Here is an 18618-nt window from a genome sequence, read left to right on the forward strand (position 1 = left end):
AGGCATGAAGCGTGACTCTCCATTTATTTGAATTTTGGTTTTTTTTTTGTTTGGTTGGTTTTTTTTTTGGTCCCTCAGTACAACTTCGCATTTTTGTTTATATTAGTATTCTATTCCTCTTAAGTTTATTGCGAGACAGTTTTTTTCTTCCCTGCTCTTCTGGATTGGATCTTTATCCATTATAATTTCTAGTAGTTTCACCTGTTCAGGCCACCCATTGACTCTGGAGAGTTATTTAGAACCTGACTTGGTTACTGAGCTCTCCTGTGAGTTCTCACCATGTTTCAGCTGATACGTCTGGATTTTTCAGGTAAGCCATCATACCATCTTCAATCAGGGATCATTTTATTTCCCTCTTTCAGTGAGTATAATTATTATTGAATTTTCTTGCCCCGTAGCACATTCTAGAACGTCCTAGAACTAACAAAGCTGATCACAGCCTCCTTGATTTGTCCCCAACTTTAATGAGACTGCTTTTACCATGTCACTATTCAGTGTGGTGATATTGGCCCTTGCCTTGAAATAGATAATTTAATCCCATTACAAAGGTGTCCTTTTTGCTTTTTAAAAGAGTTTTGAATGGACAGAGATGCTGAGTTCTATCAAATGTCTCTTTTGGCATCAAGTCAAGGTCACAAGGGCAGTGGATTGCAGAAAGACCTTATCTATACCCTTTGCCACATCACTTTGCAGTGCCTTCCATCAAGAGGCAGGGGTATTTCTGTACTTTGAGTCTGGGATGGCCTTGTGACTTGTCTTGGCCAATAGAATGAGGTGAAGTCACAGACAGGCCTCTTGAGGTCTGTGTGCGTTGATTCTCCATCTTGGACCAAGCCACTACCATGTGAAGAAGCCCAGGCCAGCCTGCTGGAGGATGAGAGCCATATCACCGCCGTCACCCCAGCCAACAGCCAGCTTGTCTATCATTAACTACGGCCGACCATAGGGCAGCCCATCCCAGCTGACCTGCCAGCTGACTGTGGATGCAGGCGCGAGCCCAGCTGAGATCAACCAGCCCGGCCCAAAGCAGCCCTCTGACCCCACAGCCTGATGAGTGATGACACATGGCTGGTGTTTGAAGCCACTCCGTTCTGGGCCGGTCATTGTGCAACAATAGAAAACTATACGATGCCTCCTATCTGACCTACCCTGTTTCCCCAAAAATACGACCTAGCCAGACAATCAGCTCTAATGCGTCTTTTGGAGCAAAAATTAATATAAGACCTGGTCTTACTTTACTGTAAGATCGGGTATAACATAACGTAACGTAACGTAACATAACATAACATAAAACATAACATAACACCGGGTCTTATTTTAATTTTTGCTCCGAATGACGCATTAGAGCTGATTGTCCGGCTAGGTCTTATTTTCGGGGAAACGTGTTCTCTAACACAAACTGAGGCTCCCGTGGTGTCCTGGAAGTCACAGGATGAGTCCGCACATGTGATGGTGCCCAGTCCTTCTAGCAACTTGTTGAGGTGCCAAAACCTAAGCAGGTGTGACCAGGCACCCTGTGTCAGAATCGGCTGTCGGAGACCCCACGAAATTTAAGGCTCATTTGTGATTGTCTTGTTGCCTGCTCCCGCAGGACCCCACAATAAACTTGTGGGAAAGGGCAGGTGTGGTTTCTGGATTTGCCCACTAGCCTGACGTCTGGGTGTGCCACGTGAGAGGACAGTGAGCCATAATGTCCCCAATGAGGACATGGTGGTTGACACCTAGGTCCCCTTAGGCCCCACAGACACAGGCCAGCTGAGGCCACTTTCTGAAGGGGCCTAGGGACCACTGGTTCCCTTCCACTGCTGGTCACAGAATCTAAGCTGAACAGAGCCCCCAGAATACTGCTGTCCCTGGAGCGTTGCCGTGTTTTAAAATGTGACCACCAATTCGGAGACTCTTCTATCCAGAAAGCAGAGCCTAATCTCCCCTGGAGTGTGGGCTGGACTTAGTGACTCACTTCTAACAGAGTAAGGTAGCAGCGACAGTGTGTGACTATTGAAACTGGGTCATGAGAGGTCTGTCAGCCTCTTTCTCGCGCTTTCTGGGACCACCGCTCTGGGGGATGCCAGCCGCCATGTTGTGGGGACACTCCAGCGGCCCTGTGGGGGGCCACGTGGTGAGGCACCGAGGCCTCTCGTCACAGCCCAACAGCCGCGTGAGCGTGACATCTTGGCCCCAGGCGGGCCTTCAGGTGCCAGCAGCCCTGGCTGACACCCTGACTGCAACCTCCTGGGAGACCCTTAGCCAGAATCACCCAACGAAGTCATTCTTGAATTTGTGACCCACAGAAAGAAACTGAGATATTAAATATGTACTGTTTTAAGCCACTAGGTTTTAAGGTAGTTTGTTACATGTCGCCAGATAAATGGCACCTTTTTATGGTGGCTCTGAGTGGTGAGCTCATCTTTGTCAGCTTGCTCTCGGTCACCAACTCAAGCACGTGGCGCTGTCTTTTCGGCTCTAACCTCCCACTAGTGGAGACTTCTTACTTTACTAGACACTCTGCCTAAAATGCATGCGGCAGGTTGCTTGGCAAGGAGCAGGCCTGGGTCTCTCGGACCAGTGGTGCCCATGAGAAGCAAGAGGTCTCTGAGCAGGTCTACAGACCACCGCAGGGAAAGCTGCCCCAACAGTTGTTCCAACTGCCCTTTGCATTGGCCTCTCACCCCCTTTGCAGTGATTGGCGGTAGGCGGAGCCCCCCACTGAGCTGGGAGTACCCGCGTGCAGGCAGAACCACCCCCACTCCGTAATTCCACAGAGGGAGTTGGCCGGAAAGGACGCTGTTCTGTAGAGCTGCTTCCCGTGGCTCAAAGCAGGGGTGGCTTCTGGCAGTGCCCTCTCCGGGCTTCTTAAAAACATGTCATGGAAGTATCGCACACGTACCAGAAAATGTGCAGCTTGGAAACTTCTCGCTAACTAAACACACATCTGCGCCAGCCCCCAGACGCGTCGCCTTCCTTACCCCAGAGGGAAACCACTGTCCCAACTGCTGCCACACCGATGGTCATGCACGTTTTATAAACAGGATCATGAAGTGTGCACCTTTGTTCTGGCCCCCTTTGCTCATCAGGACTTTTGAGATTGTCTTCCCAAGGTGGGGGCAGTTGGGGGCGATGCACCCCTGTGGCTGTATAGGGCGAGCCATGTGGGAATGGACTCCATAGGTGTCCCTCCTCGTGTTGGTGGGCATTCGGGGAGCTTCCAGTTTGGGGCTATTGTGGTTGGTGCGGCCAGGAGCGCCCACCATCTTTGGATGAGCAAGTGTGTGATTCCAGGGGAGAGTTTGTCCAGGAGTGGCTATCGAGTCTGCATTTGTTTTACAAAGGAAACGCCGCCTATTGATTTTCCAGAGTGGTTTCAGCTCACATTTCCTGAAGGCGAGTGAACTTGAGTGCCTTTTCATATGCTTATTAGGTCCTATCTTTTAAAATGCTTTCTAATGACCTGCCCTGATTTTCCTGATTAATGGGAAGTTGTCTCTCTCTCTCTCTCTCTCTCTCTCTCTCTCTCTCTCTCTCTCTCTCTCAGCTTTCCCCTATAAGCAGGCAACACATTTCCTTTTCTGCCTTTGTGAGGAGCCCAAACACAGGAATGAAACTGCTAGCTAATTATCCACAGAAAGAAGGCTTATCAGACAAATATTTTCCCCCAAGGGCTCATTTTGCATAGCTCTGTTCCGGCTTTAATCCCACCATTCAACAAGTAATCTAATTTACTTACAGTTACAAAAGTTTTCTCATGAGAAGTCCCCTGGGGGTTCTCTGTAAGTGCCGTCCTGAGACCTCACTCGGCACAGGTGAGCATCTGGTTACACCTGACTCAGAACCTTTTCAGCACACAACAGTGCGGGGCCGTGCTGTGGGGAGGACACACAGGGCTTCCCTGGCCTTTGTCCTGGAGGAAAGCCTTAGCACTGTCATCAGACCCTCCCAGGCTGCCTCTGAGTGGACATGGGACCGGCCTGCTCCAGCTCTCACTATCTCCACTTTTCACAAAAGGACGTGGGTCCCGGGGCAATTAGAAGCAGAAAACAGGCTAAAGTACAGGTATTTCCTTCATTTGGCAAACGTGTACCAAGCACCTGCCACGTGCCCGGGACTGAGCTGGGCGTTCAAGATTCAGGATGTGATTCAGGACGTGCAAGAGACTCAATGGATCCTTGAACACCTGGCGGTTACCTCAGGGAAAGGGGCGGGGCGGGGGGGGCACGATAGTAAATAAGTCCAGTAAACAAAAACCCAATTACGATTCTCAGACACTGCGGGGGCGGGGGAAGGGTGCCGAAGCTCTTTGGCCAACTCTTTGGCAGTTTCTGAAACAGATAAACACACTTCTATCCTATGACCCAGATTCCAGATGTAGGCATTTATCAGGAAAAGGAAAACATATGTCCATCAAAAGCTGTGTTCCTTGCAGTTTTATTCATAATGGCTCCAAACTGCAAACAAGCAATCTTTCTAAGAGGATGCATATGCGGACTGTGGTCCGTCCACACCACGGGACAGACTCAGCAAGAAACCCACTCCCGGCGTGCACGAAATACCATGTTGAACACCAGAAACTGGACGCGAGAGAGTGCACAGGTAGGCTTCTATGTCTATGAAGTTTAGAACAGGCGGAATTATTCCATGGTGATGGGGACGGGGGTAGAATGGAAACGGGCATGAGGCCCCTTTCTGGGGGTGATGGGAATATTCTATGTCTTAATGGAGTGTGAGTTACACAGATGGATGAATCTGTGTTAAAACTGATGGAACCATGCACCTAAGATCTGGCCCTTTCACTGTATGTCGATTACACCACAATTTAAAACATCTAATTACGAAGCGTGATCAGTTACAAAGGAGACGGGCCGGTGTCGGAAGCGTAGCTAAAATGGGCACTCCCAGCTGGATGGAGTGGACGGGAAGGTCTCTCTGTCAGGAGGCATCTTAGGCAAGAGGGTGAGAAGGAGACGGAGCGCAAAGCGTCCCCAGGGGACGGGGCTACTTGGACAGAGTCCTTGTGGCTGCCGTTCGGGGGGCTGGAGACAGCCTTTCCTGAGCCACCGGTTGATTTTCATTTCATGGCCCGGTGGCCTGTGTGACCAACAGGTCTGGCTTCTCAGAGCCCAGGTGAGCACTGCCTGCCATGGGCCTCGGCTCACGCCTGGCCCTTCTCTGTCCCCGTCCTTTGCTTCCTTCATTGTGTTGTTTTTTCACCCTGGTGTTAATGTACGCTATTTTCTTATATTTTATCCACATGTATAAGCAGAGTGTAATCTTTTATTTGGAAGATGGGGGTACGAAGCAGGCTCTTTTTTTTTTTTTCTTTTTTTCTTTTTAAAGCCAGAGTTAAGTGTAAAATGTGAATCAGCCCCGGTATGCTTTGGGGGCCATGCATATTCCCATCGTGGGTACAGTGAACTCATACAGATTCAACTACACTGGCTGGTCCCCGCCCCCGAGAAAAGAACCGTGATAAGAGCAAACATTTCATTACTGCAAGTGGTTCCACCCACCACCCACTTTCCAGGGAGGGGGCATCCCGGGGGAGCCTCGTTGAGAGAAGTGAACTTGCTGTTCCTTGTTCAGGGCTCATGCCTTCGTACCTTTCAGTATGTGGGCATTGTCCACTCCCTGGGATCCCAGCCCTCTAGGAGCTTCATGCATTTTCCGAACTAGTTGCCCTCCAAAGCCAAGCTGAACTTTAGCTGGCATTCAGCTGGAAGAGACGGACGTGTTTCCGGTGGCAGGAAACAGGTGGCACTAGACTGAACTTAAAGGTTGGTTCCCAGTGTAGCCTTCTGAAGGGACTTTCAAGTGTAACTGTCCTTATCCTCAAACCTCCTCATCAGATTCAGGAGATGGGGAGATAGCACCAGACGTGGAGTTAGCACTCGTGAGCTCTAGTCCCATCTCTGCCACCAAACTGCTCTGTGATCTTAGGAATATGACTCAACGTCTCTGAGCCCCCGTTTCCTTCTGTAACTAGGAACGTAAGGGAGTTGGACCTGCCTTTCTCATTCCAGGGTCTCTGGAGGAAATCTGGGACATTCATTACCTCTGTAAGGGGCAAAAAAGTACCTGTTCTGAGGAACAGTTATTAAAATCAATGACGTAATTATTTAAAGATTTCCTTTTGAAATGGAAGTTAGAGAGCCTCTGTGTATACATGAGGGGGTCAGTTGAGGTCAAGACTCAATTTATCGCCCAGCTGAACCCTTCCTACCACTCTGGAACTATGGCCCAGCGAGAGTTTTAAATTGTTTGTATTCTTCATCATCTATTGTTTATGTTATAACCACATGAACTGTCGGCCGTGTTGAAGGAATGCTGACGTTACAATATTCGTTAAGGAAGAGTGTGACAGCAACTCAGCAAATTCAGTTCAGGATGTTTCCGTAAGTCGATGGCTCTGATCTAAAACCTTCTACGGCCCATTAATAAATCTCCAGAACTGCAAACACCACAGTTCAAAAGAGAAACAAGTAACCACAGGGGAGAAGCCTGACAAGCACACCTCAGCCTGGTGAGCAAGGTCAGCGCCCCAGAGAGAGGTCATGTTGAGAGCGTGCGCCCAGATATGACGGGATGAGGGGACTCACCTCTGCAGTCCCCTCTGCTCTCCCACACCCACAGCCCCGTCTAATCGTGGGGAAAAAGGTCCTATTAAGGGATATTCCCCAAAAGACTGTATAGTCCTCTTCCAAACTGCCAAGGTCATCCACACCAAAGGCAGTCTGAGAAGCCGTCACAGCCGTCACGAGGAGCCTAAGGACACACGACGACGAAAGGCAACGTCATGGATGGAATCCTGGGACAGACAAGGACAATTAGGCAAAAGCCAAGGAAATCTGCAGAAAGGACAGACTTCCGTGAATCGTACGTGCACCGGTGTCGGTTCATTAGTTGTGACAATGCACCACGTTGACATAAGATGTTAACAGCAGGGAAACCTGGCGTGTGGTATTTGGGAACGTTCTGTACTATCTTTGCAATAATTCTGTAAATCTAAAACTGTTCTACAAGAAAAAGTTTATTTAAACAAAAACAGAGTAACGATGGTGACAATTATCCAATTATGATTGCTGGGATTGAGCCCTGCTTCCGGCTGCCCTGTGCCCCGGTGGGAAGAGCTTCGGAGAAGCAGTCTGAACCCAGCCCGCCCTCGTAGCTTACCAGCCGAAAACATACAAAACTGGCTGGCTGGTTTCTACAATGCATCATGCCAGATGATAAAAGTAGTTTGGAACTATTTTTTTAATGTGACAACATACCCCCAAATCAGTCATATTGATCACAAATTTTAATTTATATATATATATATATTTATTTATCTATATAGAGAGATTATATATGTTACACAAAATCATGATATAGAGATCTAACTACCTATGTCCACCCATCCATCCATTTATCTGTCTATCCAGGAAGTGGAAACCTTTCCATCCTATATCGAAATCCAAAATGAAATATTTTTCACTTAAAATCACTTCTTTCTTATACGGCTCACCGATGAAGCACAGTGGTGTGCCTAACTCCCAGAAGCCCTTCCGAGACTGAGAACACGGTGCAAGGGTGGGTGACACCCGGCAAGAAGGGGATCCAGAGAGGCAGGAGCTCCACCTGCAGGGAGGAAAGGAGGAAGGGGCGGGGCGGGATGGACAGCCAGCCAGGGCGGAGGCGGCAGTGAACATGAGGTGACAGGCCACAGGCGTGGGGAGCCGTGGGCATTGTGACACATGTGTAGGAACTGCCATTAACGGAGCCAGGCAAAGGGGGGAATGTGGGGGCAAAGTGCAAATGGGGACAAAACACCGCTCACAGCTTTGTGACTTCCGTAAGGCCCATGTGGAGGCAGGGGGGGCCTGAGCCCCCTCACGCAGAGGAGAGAGCCGGGCCGAGGAACTAAACGCTCCAAGCTCCAGCACGGGGCCACCTCCACACACCCACCTCCACAGAATTTGCAAATAGGGCCCCGGGCACAGTCCTGGGCCCTCTGCCCACCCCCTTTGCCCCACACCCCCAATCGGCTCCGGGCAGGGGCTGTTCACTGTCCAGGGAACACAATGCAGGAAAAATTAGGGCCGATTACGCCTCCTCTCTGACAGCTCACATGAATAGCTCCATTTCCACCACAAACAGTGTGTTCAGACTTTTGCACTGAAAAGTGCCATGTCAACGCATTAAAAAATCATTATATACCCGGGGCCCTACGTGGGCAGAAGTCATTCCAGTTAGTGTGAAAGGGAAAGGATTCAGTCTTGGGTGTTAAGGGTAATGTTTGAATACCACGCCCAGAGGCAAACAGGGGTGCAGCTGGAGATAGATCTCTCGGGAGGCGGGAGGCGGCCACCGGGACGTCTGGGGCCGGGGGTTTGGTTGTGTGGGGACCCCGAGCCCAGCCCAGTCTCTGTGAAAGGCGCAGAGGGGAGCTAAATGTCCCCCTGGGCTGCAACAAGAACACAGGCTGGTTGCAGCCCCTCTGAGGGCTAAGTGCATGAAACTAATAATTTGTCTACCTAATGGCCACGTGACATTGTCAAATGCGTTTCACAGGATCAGAAGGCATTTAATACTTCATTAAGCAGCATGGAGACCCTGACACGTGCTGGTGCTGACGGCTGAGGGCCGTGACTGACGGACGTTCAGTGGGAACCAACACGCCGGGCAAAGCTCTCCTGAGCCACCAGGGTCCCTGCTGGAGCTCCAGCAGCAGTGAGGCCCCCCACAGGGGACTGCCTTCTCCCTTGACAGCTGGGCAGGAGCTGACTTGGGGAGGACCCTGTGGGGGGGAGGGATGGGGGCCCAGTTCCAGTCCTCACCTGGTTGCCCCGAATTCTGGTCTGAATGTCAGGGTCTCCATTCCCTCCCCCCGCCCCGGCACAATCAGGCATGGCCCATCCACCTCAATGGATTCACGGGGAACTCTTAACTGTGTGAGTGTGGGCACGTTACTTGTTTTTTTTGGTGCCTTTGTTTCCTCATCTGTCAAAAGGGGTTCATAATATTACCAATTGAACAAGTGGGCATTCAAGGATGTGACATATATAAAGGGTTTGCAACAGTGCAAGGAACAGAATGAGTTGGCAAAACTGTCAGCTACCATCCATCCATCCATCCATCCATCCACCCAAGGAGCCCTGCCATGTCAGGCCCTGTGCTAGGGCTAGAAAAATAAGTCCATCAGGGGAGGCAGACATGATAGGTGCGGTTAACAGAGACCTGACCTGCTGTGTGCTTTAAGGGAAGTGACAGCTGAGCCCCCATGGCAGCAGGGAATGGCTTGAGATGAGGAGGTGGGGCTGTCGGATGGACCCCCCCGCTCGGCACACAGAGCTTACTTAGCCAGAATCAGGAACACCCACAAGGTAAACGACAGGAAACATCTACAGAGGCTGTGAACTCCACGATAGCAAGGACCGCAGTCACCCTGCAGCGCCAGCGCCTGACACTGTCATTGGCTCAAAAAGGAGACTCGTCTGTTTCAGTTGAATTGTGCATCAAACTGCAGTGGTACAAGACAGCTGCCTCAGTTTGTCACATCACAGCATAGAAATACATTGTATGTGTGAGTCCATCAAAGAGAATTATCAAGAAAGTGAAAAGACAACCCACGGTCTGGGAGGAAATATTTGCAAATCATATAACTGGGAAGGGTTTACTATCAAGAATATATAAAGAGCTCCTACAATTCAACAACCAAAAGGCAACCCATAAAAACGAGGCAAAGGAACTGAATATATACAAACGGCCAAAAAGCATACAATGAAGATGTCCAACATCGAGAGTCATCAGCCAAATGTAAATCAACACCACTACCAGCCACCATTGCACACCTACGAGGATGGCTACAATAAAAGAACAACAACAACAAAGAACCCCGTAAGATAGCAAGTGTTGGTTAGGATGTGGAGAAACTGGAACCCTGGTACCAACTGGGAACGTAAATGATGGAACATAAAATGGCGGGGTCGCTGTGGAAACAATTTAGTGGTTCCTCAGAGAGTTACACACATGACGCAGCTAACTGAAAACAGGGACTCAAACACGTATCTGTAAGGCAAACGTCCATTGTATCATTATAAACAACAGCCAAAAGGTGGAAAGAACTCAAGTGTCCATGGACAGGTGAATGGATAAACAAAATGTGGTCTCTACGTACGATGGAATATTATTCGGCCTTAAAAAAAAGGGATGGAGCTCGGATGCACGCTACAACATGGGTGAACCTTGAAAACATGTGAAGTGTAATATGCCAGACACAGATGGACAAATACTGTGTGGCTCCACTTACACAAAGTCCCTAGAATAGTCAAACTCATGGAGGCAGAAAGTAGACTAGAGGTTCCCAGGGGCTGGGGGCAGGGGAGGCAAATGGCATTATTGCTTACCGGGTCCAAACTTTCTGTTTGGGAAAAAAAAACAAAACACAAAAGTTTTAGAAATCGGTGGTGGCGGTGGTTTCATAACGTTGTGAATGGACTTAATGCCACTGAATTGAAAACTTAAAAATTATTAAAATGTTCTGAGATATATATACACACACACACACACACACACACACACACACACGCAACCTCAATTTAAAAGAACAAAAACAAAAAAACAAATGTCAACCTCTCACCTAACCTACCGGAACTTCGTCCTGATCCACCCAGAACTCTTGGCGCTGTTCTTGACGCCTCTCTGACCCTCATACCCCACACGCGGAGTGTGAGCAATTCCTGTCTGCTCAGATTTTCAACCTACAGCCAGAACCTGACCTCCACCCACGTCTCCAGCATCTCGCACCTGCGTTATTCCAAGAGCCTCTGAAGCCGCTTCTGCCCTTGCCCGCTTAGCCTGTTCTTTAAGGAGCAGCCAAAGGGATCCTGCCCAAACCTGTCAGCTCCCGCCGCTGTCTGCTCGAGACCCTTCCTTGAGCTCTTGCCTCACCCAGCCCAAGTCCTTACTGTGAGCAAAGGTCCCTCACGATCTGATCACACCTCCTGCTCCCTCCCTCTCTCCATTCTCCCCAGTCTCCATGAACCCGCCTGGCATGTTTCAGTCACTCCAGTGCAGGGCTTTGCACTGGCTGTTCCCTCTGCCCAGAATGCTCTTCCCTCACTTCCTCTGGGTGTGTGTTCCCATACTGCCCATCGGGGAGTGCTTCCCTGGCCACCCTATTTAGAATTGCCCCAGTTCCTTGTTTGACTTTTCCTAGCCATGAGACACATCGCTAAGCCAACATATTAGAGTCTTGTATATGGTCAAGAAAGCTTCAGGAGGGCCAGGCCTTGGTCTGCTCTGTCCCCCGCTGTGTCCCAAGCCCCAGGAACACAGTGCCAGGTGCCCAGCAGGCGCTCCATAACTGTTCATTGAACTGGTGAATGAATGAAAGATTCAGGAGAGAGAGCTCCCCCGTCCCCGCTGAGGGGGTAGAACAGCACAGCCGGCCTGGGCTTCAGATCCTGCTTCTGCCACTTGTCAGCTGTCTGACCTTGAGTAATCAGTCCATGCCTCAGTCTCCTCATGCATAAATAGGGAAAACACTGGGGCCCACCTTGTAGAGTGAGTGAGGACTGCACGTGATGATGCAGTAAGAGGACGTCCACATGCCTGCCCACAGTGACCTGCTCAGCCAGTTAGCTCTCTGTACTCTGCCTCCCTCCCTCCCTTCCTCTTTTCTTCCTTCCTCCCTCCCTTCCTTCCTCCCTCTATACCCACGGTGCCATCCATGTACACAGGCACATGGGACATTGCAATAGGGTTTTGAGGGATGAGCAGGAGTGTGTTGGGCAATGGACCTGCCCACCTCCACCTCACCCTACCTCTCCACCTGCCCTCGCAGGAGGTACAGACCATGTACATGGGCTGGTGAACAAAGAGCTTCTTAATGAATAATGAGGAAGCTGGTGAAGAAGCCAGTATGGGAGGTGGCATCTGCAACCATCAGTTGCCCAGGGAAGTGAGACTGAGCAGGTCCTAGGATTCGCCACAGAACGTCGGGTATGACCTCACCTCTGGATCTCACAGACCAGGCTTATTTCGAGGAAGCCACTTGCGAAAGCAGGACAGTTTGGCCAGGCCCTCCAGCCACCCCTTTCCCTCCTGTGCCCAGCTGTTGCCTCCCCACTTTGGCTGGCACAGACCCTCTCTCTTCCTCCTGGGCCCTTAATGTGATGAGTGCACAGTCACTTCTAGGAAGAAGTCAAATTGGGCCATTTAAGCAGATGTCAGGATAAGCTTCTCCTTGGAAATCCAAAAAGAAGAAAAGGGGGGTGGGGAGGAGAGAGAGAAAGACAGAATAAAAAGGAGGGCTTCCCGTGCTATAGTTAGCAGCTCCCATCCGAGGTGGTGTCCTGATTGCAGGGCACAGAGTCCTACCCAGGGTGCTCCAGGGGGTGGAAGGCAGCTGTATAATTAAATCAAGGGAGTGCGGGCTGCAGGCCCTCATCACTGGCCCGCTCACTCCCGGGTTTATTTAATAACCTCTGAACTGGGAGGGGGGAAATCATCCAGGAAACATTGCTTGGGTCATTTATTTTAAAGTTATTGGTATAAAAATATCCAGGGTCGTGATTTATGTGCAGGGAGGGGCCCAGGAAGTGAGGGACACCCCCTCCCAGCCTCATTTATCCACGCCCCCCCCAGTTCCTCTGCAGTTTCCATTATGACTTCAAGTCATAGTAGTTACTTTATATCACAAATAAATCTCCAGAATAGCACGGAAATATTATGTGTATTAATAGCGCCTGTAAAAACATCCGAAATCCTTCCATCTGCCTGGCGGTGGACGGGGCAAGGTTGGGGGATGCTCTCCCGGGACTGGGGAACAGCTGGGCGCCCTGGCAGTGCCCACAGGGGGGCGCGGCCACCCCCCGCCCCAACCCAGCCCCATCCTGGCCCCAACCCAGCCCGCGGTCTGTCTGCTGTCTGTCCCTCCGTGGGTGCCCCCAGTGACCTGCGGCCGACAAAGTATCCCTCCTCACCAGGGAACAGCGCGGGGGCGGTCCTCCGACACCGAGACAGGGGTCCCTGTCTCCTGCCCCTGTGTGCCCCTCTGTCCCCGAGAAGCCGCCATCCCCCGGCGTCCCCGACGCCGCTGGGGCCGGGATGGGGGGACCCTCCCCACCCTGCGCCGCCCCTGGATACTCACGGGCCGCGGGGTCTTCCTTGGGGGACAACCCCTCGAGACCGATGTCTCCCTCCAGCATGGTGCAGCTCGTGCGGGGCTCTGGTGAGCCGGGCGCACGGGATCCACGAGAGGGGGTGACTTCGTCTTTGTCGACTCCAAGGGCCGGGGTCCAGCGCGGGAGGGGACAGTCCCCCTCTTCCTCCCCAGACGCAGGACGCGAAGCCGCGCGCGCGCGCCGGGAGCCAAACTTGGCCGCCCTGGCGCACCACCGCGCCGCTCCTCCCCCTAGGCTTTTTGGGCTGGGGGTCCCAGGCCGGCCTCTTGCCCCCGGGGGCTACCTGCGGACACCGCCCTCGCCCCGCCCCGCGGTCACCCCGACACAGAGCGAGCGCGCGGGACACTGGAGACTAACAGCCGCCGTGCTCTGCCGGCGGGTCCCGTCTGCCCCTCGCCTCCCCTCTGCGGTCGCGTCTCCACAGGCTCCGGACCGTCTTATCTGTCGGGTTGGCCAGTGGGGCCCTGAGCGGCGGTGCGCAGCGCGCCCCTAGTCAGGGCCCCAGGGAAGGGTGCCCACTGAGAGGAGGGGGGTAGAGACCCAGCACTGAGAGACTGGCTCAGCGTGGGGTGATTCCGTGGGTGGCCCGTGCAGCGTCCAGCGTCAGTGAGCGCACTCCAGCCCCCTCCTCCAGGCGGCAGGACCCTAATTCGTCACTCAATTTATCGGAGGAAGAGGAGGTGAAGCCCTTGCATGACAAGGAGAGCTGAGGTCACAGGTCAAGTGCCAGCCAGGACTTGAACCCCAGCCTATGCAGGACGTGGGGTCTGCGTAAAGGGAGCACTGCCCCCCAAATAGGAGAAAAAGCCTGTTACTTTAGGACTCCAGTTAAGTGAGGCTAAGAACTTGACGAGCATTGCGGCAGGGGCGTCTGACTCACATCCTGCAGCCCTGCTTGGGGCTGGGAGCTGGACTTGCCATGCTCCAGCCCTGTCGCTGTTTAGAAGGCCAGGTCTGGACAATTCAGCATCCTTGCCGACAGCAGAGATGTGGGCACCAAGAGAGTGCTGAGAGCCTCAGGGAAGGCACCTCCTGTGTCTGCAAACCTCAGGCCCATGACACCTCAAATAAATACAATAAATTCTGAGCAGAACTGCCTTCAACAAAACACTAATTTAAGCTGGTCCCTGACCACAACACAGCGGTGGCAGGACAGGAGCAGCCCGCCTGACCTTTTGAAAGGTCATACTCACACTGTCTGCACCCCAAGGAGCTAGGCTGGGAGCCCTCCCATGCCAGGGCCCCCTGGGTCACATGCCAAGTTAACATGCCACAAGCCACTGGCTTTGGAGACATACTCAGCACTCTGAGGGGACAGTTCACATTCACACGAACTCGCGGGTGCCAGTCCTCCCTGATGCAGGCCTGCCAAGTTGGTACCCACATGCCCGGCTCTGGGCAGAAATGCTCCTACTAGCAGCAATACCACAAAGAAATGTCTCCGGTTGGGAATGTTCTTCCCTGCTCCCCACCCAAAGTGCTGTCTGTGTACAGAGGGGAGAGTCAAGCCTCCTTCCTCCCAAGGAGTCGGGGAGAAAGGTGACCTGCCACTGTCTTTAGTATTTATCTTGTTCCAGTCTAGACTAAGAGATTGGGAGACGAGGCATCTGGAGGGACTTATTCTCCGTAGACAAAACCTCACCGGAGAAGGGTCTGCTTAGAAGCCCTGGGGCGTGAGCTGTGTACCCCAGATACCTGCCCCAGGAGGGCAGAGCAGCCCGTGCTGGGGCCACATGCATTTCTCAGAGCTTTTCCACCTGACCTAAACCATTGTTGTGCAGGAATCAAGATAAAAACTCATTCTTTTTGGAAGGGCCTGATAGCCAGCATGATACATGGCAATAGCTCAGTTGTGTAAATACACAGAGAAAATTTTAGAATTCTAACCCCTGGAATGATGAACTATAAACCAAAAAGGCTCAGGGGGAAAGAAATGTAAATACCTACTGGGGCTATTTTTAACCATCATTGTTTACCTTTTCGGGATAGGGATGGGCTATTGTACGTTAAGCCAGCTTCGAAATGCACATTATTTAATGCACTGTTATTAGCAGAAATATGTTAAACAGCCATTAATAGATGTTGATTCATTCCGATTGAAGCCATTTTTTTTTCTTTTTCACTTTCTTGGCTCCAATTAAGTTGTGTTCTGATGAAACCCTTCAGCCGAGTCCAACATATGCAAAAGAGCTGATTGTAGATGGAGACCATTTAAGAAGCTATTTAATTCTATCCAGTTTAAAAAGATATTTTGGTAAATACCCGAAACAGCTCATTTTTACAAAGATTAGTTTTGGCTGCTATTTTGGTAAATGTTGCCGAGTGAGAAGGATATCAGGCTGGCGGGACATTGGGCTGCCGTGTGGCCCGAACGGGGAGACAGTGTCCCGGGAGAAGGAGATGGAACATCCGGAGCCCCCCAACCCATATTCCAGGGAGCCCCGTGAGGCAGTCAGGAACAGCATGCATATGTCAGGAGTATGTTTGTGTCAAAAGCAGAGTGGGGCAAGTGGACTGGCGCAGGGAGGTGGCACGCCTGTCATCACTGCCAGAACCATCATTGTAGGATACAGCAATCACGCCGTACAATGCTTATAATTATGGAAAATGGTTTCCTTTTTTGGGGAGGCAGCGAGGGAGGAGAGAAGGCAGCTCCTGGCGGGCTCCGGCCCTGGGGTTGGCCCAGGTTTAAAATAGGCATTGCAGGGTGAGGCCAGCCCAGCTGGGTGGGACAGGCTCAGCCCTCCCGGGCGCTGGGGCCTTATCAGACGCCTGGGCCTCATACAGACTCTGAACTTGTGCGTGACTCAAGGCCTCCAGCAACAGTACCCGAGTCTCCGCTGCTGCCCACTGCAGCTCAGAGGCCAGAGCTGACGCTGCGAGCAGAGTGTCACCACGCGTGCCCAAAGCCATCCTGTCTGTAGCCCTCTCAGTGCATCTCCTACAGTAACCCAGCCCCTCCCATAAACCAGGAGAGGCCCAGAGTGTCATATACAGCCTGCCCCCACTGTTGTTTGTCCTCAGAACAGCTACAGGGTCACAGGTCATTTCAATACTGACTTCTTGTAGTCTCAGGGAATCTGTGTTCAACCTGGTTCTTTGAGCACCTGCTGTGGGTAGGGCCCCCACTCAGGGTTGGCAGGGGGTGAGGGTGCAAATAAGCAAGATGAGGCCCCAGCCCCCCAGAGCTGGCATACGGTGGGAGGAGATAAGCCAGGGCCCTGCAGTGCAAGACAGGAGATAAATCGGGGACAAGTTGCCTTTTGCACCTGGCTTTGTGCATCCACAAAAGAGGCCTTCGCTAGAGCTTCCTCGTGGGGTTTTGTGAACCTGGAAAGAGAATCCAGCTTCCAACCCAGAAGCTGGCTCTCGTAAGCACTGGGCTAGAGGTGTTGCTACTCTGTGTGTCACCGTCAGGTCAGGCAGGGTCTGGGTGGAGGCCTCTCCCAGCAGAGCGGCGGGGAGCCTGCTGTGGCCCCTGACCTGGGGGTCAGAGTGAAGGGCGGTTCTCCAGGTTGAGAGAAGTTTAGGGCAGAGGCAAGGAGAAGGCACAAGGTGGGGGAGTGGGCAGGTGTTAGGAGTACAGTGAGTGATGGTGGAAGGCAGTAGGGTCAGACCTGGGGCCCCAGGCAACTGCGCTGAGCAGGATTCAAGGGTCTTTTTTGAAAATTAAAAAAAAATTGTAGTGAGGTGAAAGTCACGTAGCATAAAATTAACCATTTTAAAGTAATGATTCAGTGGCATAAAATACATTCACGGTGTCGTACAGCCGTAGGCACTGTCTAGTTCCAGAATATTTCTGTCACCCCGGAGTAACACCCTGAACCCTGGAGCCGTCACTGCCCACACCCTGCCCCCCCCCCACTCCAGACTCTGGCAACAACCCATCTGCTTCCTGTCTCTGTGGATTTATCTCCTTTGGACATTTCCTATACATGGACTCATACAGTATACAGTCTTTTGCGCCCTGCTTCTTTCACCGTGTTTTTCTTTTTTCATAATTTAGAATGTTCTTGACGCTCATCCATATTATAGCGTGTATCACAACTTAATTGCTTTTTGTGGCTGAGTCATATTCCAGGCTGTGGCTGTGCCACATTTGGTTATCCATTCCTCCATGCACGGTCCTTTGGGCTGTTCCCAAAGTGTCCCATCAAGGAGCGTGCAGGGGTGGGGGTTCCTCGATGGCCCGAGGATCCCTGACAAGGCCTGGCAGAGGGCTCAGCGAGTGTACCAGAAGAGGGAGACCAGGGAGCAAGCAGGGAGCTGGGGAGAAACCAACCCAGCTTTCCTGGCTGCTGGAGACACGAGGTAGCTGCTCATTGCTGATTCTGGGGGCTCCAGACTGGCACGCCGTTGCTGGAGTGAGCCCCGGGCCCTCACACCCACGTAGGCGACCCATTTCATCTCCGTGGGCTTCACCTGCAAGGGCCCCGCAGATGAGGCTGGCCACTGGCTGGGCTTCCCCTTGGAGCCTGTGGATTTCACAAGCACTTAGCGACAGCTGCTACTGTGCCCGGTCCTGTTCCAAGCAGTTTATAAAACCAGCTCTCTACCATCCATGCTAGGATCACTCCCAGTTACAGGCGAGGAAACGGAGGCTCAGAGAGGTGACGTCACACAGCGGCACGTGCGAGAGCTGGGACTCAGCGCAGGTAGCCTGGCTCCAAAGTCTGTGCCTGAACTGACGTGCGCTAAGGGAGAAACCCAGACTTTCCCAAACATTGGTCACCCAAGCCCCACGGCCCCGATTTGAGCCTGAGCTGGGATCCCCCTGGGCTCTGATGTACTTCATGTTTCTTTTTAATGCAGTTCACTTTTCCAAATTTTTTTTGGTTAGTTTTATTTTTTTAAATTGTGGTAAAATGTATATGACATAAAATGTACCGTTTTAACCATTTTTAGGTGTACTGTTCTGTGGTATTAAGCACATTCGCGTGCTGTTGTGCAACCGTCATCCATCCTCAGAACTTTCCATCATCCCAAACTGACACTCTGTCCCCATGGAACACTCACTCCCCTCCCCCTCCCCTGGCCCTGGCACCACCATCTACTTCCTGTCTCTGTAAATCTGCCTCTAGGGACCTCGTGTGATGGGGTCACACGAGATTTGTCCTACTGTGACTGGCTCATTTCACTCAGCACAGTGTCCGCCAGGTTCATCCACGTTACAGTGGGTGCCAGCATTTCCTTCTTTTCTTTTTTTTTTTTTTTTTAAGGCTCATCAAACTTTATTTTCAAAGAATCCATTATCGCTATTGGCAATGGAAAACTAAAACCACTGGCCATAAACAGAAGGTGATGGCCTAATAAAGCACAATAAAGATACAGCAACGTTTGCTGCTACCTGGCAGTGGGCGGGGCCTGAGCCTGGGTGGTGCCACTGACAAGGAGCCTGGAATAGGAGAGAGGTGACAGACCTCCTGACCCTCAGCCGAGACTTTCTCCTTGACATACT

The 18618-nt window shown here is 51.7% G+C and overlaps 1 protein-coding gene across 8 annotated transcripts in view; it reads right to left on the bottom strand.

The window, feature by feature from the left end:
- ANO1 (anoctamin 1) overlaps positions 1-13564 on the bottom strand; it is a 139651-nt gene extending 126087 nt beyond the window's left edge. For 3 of the 8 annotated variants that reach the window (XM_033121013.1, XM_033121011.1, XM_033121009.1), the window contains exon 1: positions 13127-13563. In XM_033121013.1, the coding sequence (XP_032976904.1) occupies positions 13127-13184 (58 nt within the window). In that variant the 5' untranslated portion in view covers positions 13185-13563. Of the gene's footprint in view, positions 1-13126 lie in introns of all 8 variants that reach the window. The other 5 variants (XM_033121014.1, XM_033121016.1, XM_033121015.1 and 2 more) reach the window with 3 other exon arrangements.
- Between the last annotated feature and the right edge of the window lie 5054 nt (positions 13565-18618).

The sequence above is a fragment of the Rhinolophus ferrumequinum genome, chromosome 11 (assembly GCF_004115265.2).
Source record: "Rhinolophus ferrumequinum isolate MPI-CBG mRhiFer1 chromosome 11, mRhiFer1_v1.p, whole genome shotgun sequence".
Classification (NCBI taxonomy): domain Eukaryota; kingdom Metazoa; phylum Chordata; class Mammalia; order Chiroptera; family Rhinolophidae; genus Rhinolophus; species Rhinolophus ferrumequinum.